Consider the following 5,279-nt stretch of genomic DNA (forward strand, 5'->3'; position numbering starts at 1 on the left):
TGTCGCTCCCAGGGAGAATAGATCAGTTTCCATCTTCAGTGCCTGAGTGCAGAGCCCCTTGTGCACTGGCAAACAGGGGGTTAACTCTCTGCCTAGGTCCTTATAATGTCCCTTACCAGCGTACAATTGCAAATGGTCTTTAGCTACATTCTGCACATGGGGAAACTGAGGCACAGAGCGAGCTCAAGTGACTTGCCCGGTGCCCTATGACTGAACCAATTGGTTTAGTAGAGAGGGCTGGATTCCAGGGTTATTATGGTCCCTGGGCTGGGATATAAACTCAGGACTTCATTCTCCCTTCAGTCCACAGTGGATTCCCCCACCATGTCTGTGGGAGGCTGGTAATAAGAGCAAGGGGGTGAATCAGGGCATGACCAGAGCACGCTGTACTGCGACTGTTCTCTGCTGCCGAGGGCCCGGAAGTTAGAGCAGCCCTGAGGCCACTCTGATTTATACTGGAGGCTGGGCAGAATAAAAGATTCAATGCCTTCTCCCCCCCCACTCCAGCCTGGGAGGAGTGACCGAGTCTCAGGCCTCATGGGTCATTTACACCACCCCAGAATTTGCCCCACACACGTCCCCATGTGAGTCAGTGCCGCAGGCAGCCCTAAGCTGTGTGGCTCTGGCCAAACCCGCTCTGCTTGGATGCTGGGTAACGCTGCCAAATGCCCAGCTGTGGGGGGGTTGCGTCCTGAGAACCCCCGGATGGTGACTGTCGCGGCACGTGAGCGTCGGTTCCATGCCCCCCTCCCACTCAGCTTCACAAATAGCACCGCCAGCCTCCCTCCGCCGTCTGCTCCCCAGCCGCAGCTTCTGTCTCGTGGCTGGGGAGGGGACAGGATGGTCCCAAGGGCTGCGTAGATTCCGCCCCCATCTGCGTGGCGGCAGATCAACCGGCTCCCTCTGTTTGGTGTCTGTGACAGTGTGAGCGCTTCTATGCAGGGGGGAAGGGAAAACTGACTGCAGTGAGACACCTGGAGCAGGAGTGACCCCTCTGAGGTCAATCATGGGGAGTGAACCCAGGAGTCCTGGCTCCCACTCCCCTAATCTAACCCATCAGACAACACTCCTTCCTAGACGTGGGTCCCAGGAGTCCCCTTACTCTGCCCACTAGAACCCAACTTGCAAAGAAACCCCCCTTGCTATGTCTGTGAGCTGTGAAAAGTGTCCCAGGGCACAATAACTCATTACACTGTGGCCTGCTCAGACCTCAGGACAGACCACACCAGACTGCTGCCTGCATCTGTGCAGAAAGTACCTGCCACTCCATTCGCTGCTCATCCCTTTGGCTTTGTAGCGTGGGTTAAATAATAATAACCACTCGCTCTTATCATCAGCAGGTCTAAAGCGCTTTCCAAAGGAGGTATAATTATCCTCATTTTACAGATGGGGAAACTGAGGCACACAGCAGGGCTGTGACTTGCTCAAGGTTGGCCAGCAGCAGAGCTGGGAATAGAATCCCGGTCTCCTGAGTCCCCCGTCCAGTTCTCTATCCACTAGGTAACAGATCAGTGCCAGAGCCTCTCTATTGTCTGTTCATTGCTTAGAAATCTGATGACTCCCCTCCCCCCCCCCTTTTTTTTTTCCTGTTGTAATAGCCGGGCCTGAGTAACTTGCCCAGATCACCCAGGGCGTCCCTAGCAAAGCCAGGAACTGAATCTAGCTCCTTTGAGATTTTCCTCCAAGGGCAAAGAGTCATAGTGAAAGCATCGAACTATTTTCTTTTATAACATACAAACTTTTATTGCCCATCCAAAAATAACATTTTTTCACCATCATTTATTTTTCCTAATGTGCAAGTAGAATATTTTAACCGGAAAAAAAAAAATTCCGGATGTAAACATTCGCTCCAATAAGTTAAATATTTATGTTATTCACAAATATACAACAGTTCACATTTTATTTGGGAGAATTTGTATTCCAGCTGCTGGAGACCATAACACTTTCCACTCACCCTGGGACAGGTGACATTTCAAATGACCCTGCCTTAAATTGTGAAAGCCCTGTCTCTCAGCAGCTCTGTGTTTCCAATAGTCTAGGTTGAGAATTTGGCTTTGGGAAAAAAATCAATCAATAATAGTTTACACTTTGGAACTAATGAAGCCTCACACCACACAAACTGTGAGGTAGGCATTATTATCCCCATCTTACAGATGAAGAAACTGAGGCAGAGGGCGGGACGTGATTTGCCCAAGGTCGCACAGCGAAATCGGTAGCAGAGCCAGGAGTTGAACCCCGGAGTCCTGAGCCTTACTTCTGTCACTAGCCTTCGCTGCATGCAATGACAAATGCCACCGGGCGCAATAACTGCCTCCGTCAGTTACACTGAAATAAATTCAGAGTCACTCCACTGACTAATGGAGTGACTGTGGATTGACACTGGTGTAGCTGACGAGTCACGCAATGTGTTCGATTCTGCTCTCAGTTACAGCAAGTGTAACTCCAGAGTGACTCTGTTAAAGTCCATGGGTTCAGACCAGCATAACTGAGATCAGAACCTGGCCCGATTACTTTTCCTGCTAAAAGTAATTTGGAAACCCAGCAGAAAAACCAATGCAGCCCAGTGCAAGCGACTCGAACTTCAGTAAGCCCCATTATTTCGTCACCACAACTGTAATCTTCTCTCTACTACCAGAGGGTTTAGAGCCCAGTTTTCAAACATGGGCCCCTTAAAAGTACGTAAACTTTGTGCTTCAGGCTTTTAGGTTCCTGCAGACAGTCATGCCTTTGGTTAACAGGGCCCAATGCTTGGACCTCAAGCAAAGGTTTTATAGGTTCCCCTCACTGTGGTATCCGACTCTCGAGGGGAGCTGAGCCTGAATTCAGGCTCAGGTCCCATATACTGACCGTATCATCCAAATGTGGGATCTGGGTGACAGCTTCTCTGCTGCCTTGTGTTCCAAATTTGGTGCACTTCCATGGAGCAGTGCAAATTTCCTCCAGTAGGGGTTTTGGCCCTCTGGAGTCAAAGTGCCCGTAGAATGCGGCCATTCAGGGTTGCTAGTGTTACACGCCCACTCTGCACAGGTGTCAGGGGAGAACTGGGCACCCAATGTCCACCTGACAAACCCGGTTCACTGTAAACATCGCTCGTTCACCCACCCCGTGAAATGCACCCACCTCTGGGGCAGAGCGCAGCAGCTCTTTAACAGCCACACGGTCACAATTTTTAGGAAGGGGCAGGTGGAGAATCGTTCCTCCAGCGGAAACTGCCGGCGGGCACAGGTAGGGAGGCGGAATGTAATTACCACCCCGATTATATCGCAGACCCCCAGCCAGAGCTCCCACCAGAGAAGGCCGGCGGCACACACACAGAACTGCTTCCCCGTGGCTCTCGCCATGGACCCTCGCCAAGGGCTCATCCGGTGCCACGCCGAGGAACTGGTGACACCCAAGCCACTGGCACGTGGTTCCGGCTACGTTCTGTTGTCCCCAGGATCCGAGCTCTCTTCACGGGGCCCCTCCTCGCTTACTCTGTCCTCCTCCTCCCAAAGACGGCCGACATGGTGCGGACGATGCCACGGATGCCCACGGCCTTCTTGCCGGAGCTCCTGGAGTCCCGCACCAGGTCGAGGAGCTCGTGGAAGACCACCAGGGCGCCGTGGTACGTCTCGGCGGCCGAGATCTCGAAGAAGCCCGAGTTCGTGGAGAGGGCCAGGAGCCGCCCTTCCTCGCTGGAGACGGCCCGCCGGTGCTGCAGGTCCCGCTTGTTGCCCACTAGGATGACGGGCGCTTTCTCGGAACCGCCCCGTCTCTTCAGTTGTCGGATGCGCTGGAGCTGCTGGCGGGCCAGGTGGAAACTGGAGCGGTCACAGATGCTGTAGACCACGACGAAGCCGTCCGCCCAACGCAGCTGCTTCTCGCTCACCCAGCCCTGGAGCTCGGCGGCCTGGAAAGGAGGCAGTGGGAGCAGGTTAGAGAGAGCAGGACAAAAACCAGGAGTTAGCGGAGGCAAAGAGGCCATCACGTCGCCATGGTGACCAGATCAAGCCACCCCCTCTCTTGCCTCAGCCCAGCTAGGGAGGAGAAGCGGGGGGGGGGGGGGTCAGGAAAGGATTGTCCCCTCCAGGTGCCGCATGGCACAACTGACCAGCTAGGAGGGGAGGGAGGGTCTGGCCATTACTGGGGAAGAGCTGAAGCAGCCATCTTTGTTGTGGGCACATGGAGACACTGGTGAATGCCTGACATTGGTCGCTGCAGGAGTAGTGCCAGGGCATTGGGGAGGGTCAGTTCTGTCAACAATGCTCTCGCCCTCCCTCCTCGGTCTTTATTCAGTCTCCCTCCCTTGAAAAGTAATTCCATTATTAAAGGAATTGGGTGCCACTTCTCAGTCTCAGGTGGAAGCCGAGGGGGCCATGTTTGTTGAGGGCAGAGGAGTTTCCTATAGGCCCTGCACCAAAGCAAGTTTGTCCTTGTCCATGTGCCCTTCTAGGAGGAGAAAGGGGTAGGGATGAGCGGCCATGGCTCCATCTGCTGGGAGGACACCTGTCCTGTTAGGAGCTGGCCTGAGTCCCAACAAACTCATTCCATCCATTCTGTCCCGAAAGCCCATTTGGTTGGGGCCGGGATTTCTCACCTGGGGGCAGGTAGAGTCCCAGATGCTGAAGCAAACGTCTCTGCCTCCGACCATCACGTTGTGCGTGTAAACGGATTCTGGAGCCGCACGGGGAGGGGGAAAAAAAAGAGGGAGCCGTTAAGTGAGTGTGGACTTAAGGAAGGAAGAAAGAAAGAAAGATTATAACCCAAAGCTACTCACCAATATCCCCGTATTCACCAATAAACCTCCGGGTGAGGAATCGGACTGTCAGAGCTAGAACAAAAGAGAGCCAACGTTACTCAGGCTGGCACCAAGCTGAACCCAGATCGCCCGGCAGGACTGAAAGCCATTCCTGGTCCTCCCAGCGCGTCCCCTCACCCCTGCATGGTCCCAGTGGGATCAGGGTGGTGGGCGAAGCGGGAGTGAGAACTCAGAGAACAGCTGTCCACATACAGCGCGGCTTGTTCCCAGCCGTGGGAGGACGGGAGGATGGAGGGAAGGGGGCAGGGATCGGACAGGAGGGTGGGGGAGGCTGTGGGAGGCTGTAGGGAAGGGGGCAGTGGGAAGATGGAGGGAAGGGGGCAGCGATCGGATGGGAGGGTGGAGGGAAGGGGGCAGTGAGAGGGAAAGGGGCAGTGATCAGACAGGAGGGTGGAGGGAAGGGGGCAGTGAGAGGGAAAGGGGCAGTGATCAGACGGGAGAGTGGAGGGAAGGGGGCAGTGGGAGGATGGAGGGAAGGGGG

General features: G+C 54.6%; 1 protein-coding gene across 1 annotated transcript in view; it reads right to left on the minus strand.

The window, feature by feature from the left end:
* Positions 1-3,372: 3,372 nt before the first annotated feature.
* The window catches only part of LOC117869785 (ras-related and estrogen-regulated growth inhibitor-like protein), a 7,152-nt gene continuing 5,245 nt past the window's right edge, over positions 3,373-5,279 (minus strand). Inside the window, exons 2-4 of the mRNA XM_034756882.1 lie at positions 4,757-4,810; positions 4,577-4,653; positions 3,373-3,889 (exon numbers count right to left, since the gene is read on the minus strand). Coding sequence (XP_034612773.1) covers positions 3,470-3,889; positions 4,577-4,653; positions 4,757-4,810 — 551 coding nt within the window. The 3' untranslated portion in view covers positions 3,373-3,469. The remainder of the gene's footprint in view (positions 3,890-4,576; positions 4,654-4,756; positions 4,811-5,279) is intronic.

The sequence above is a fragment of the Trachemys scripta genome, chromosome 24, assembly GCF_013100865.1.
Source record: "Trachemys scripta elegans isolate TJP31775 chromosome 24, CAS_Tse_1.0, whole genome shotgun sequence".
NCBI classification, from domain to species: Eukaryota; Metazoa; Chordata; order Testudines; family Emydidae; genus Trachemys; species Trachemys scripta.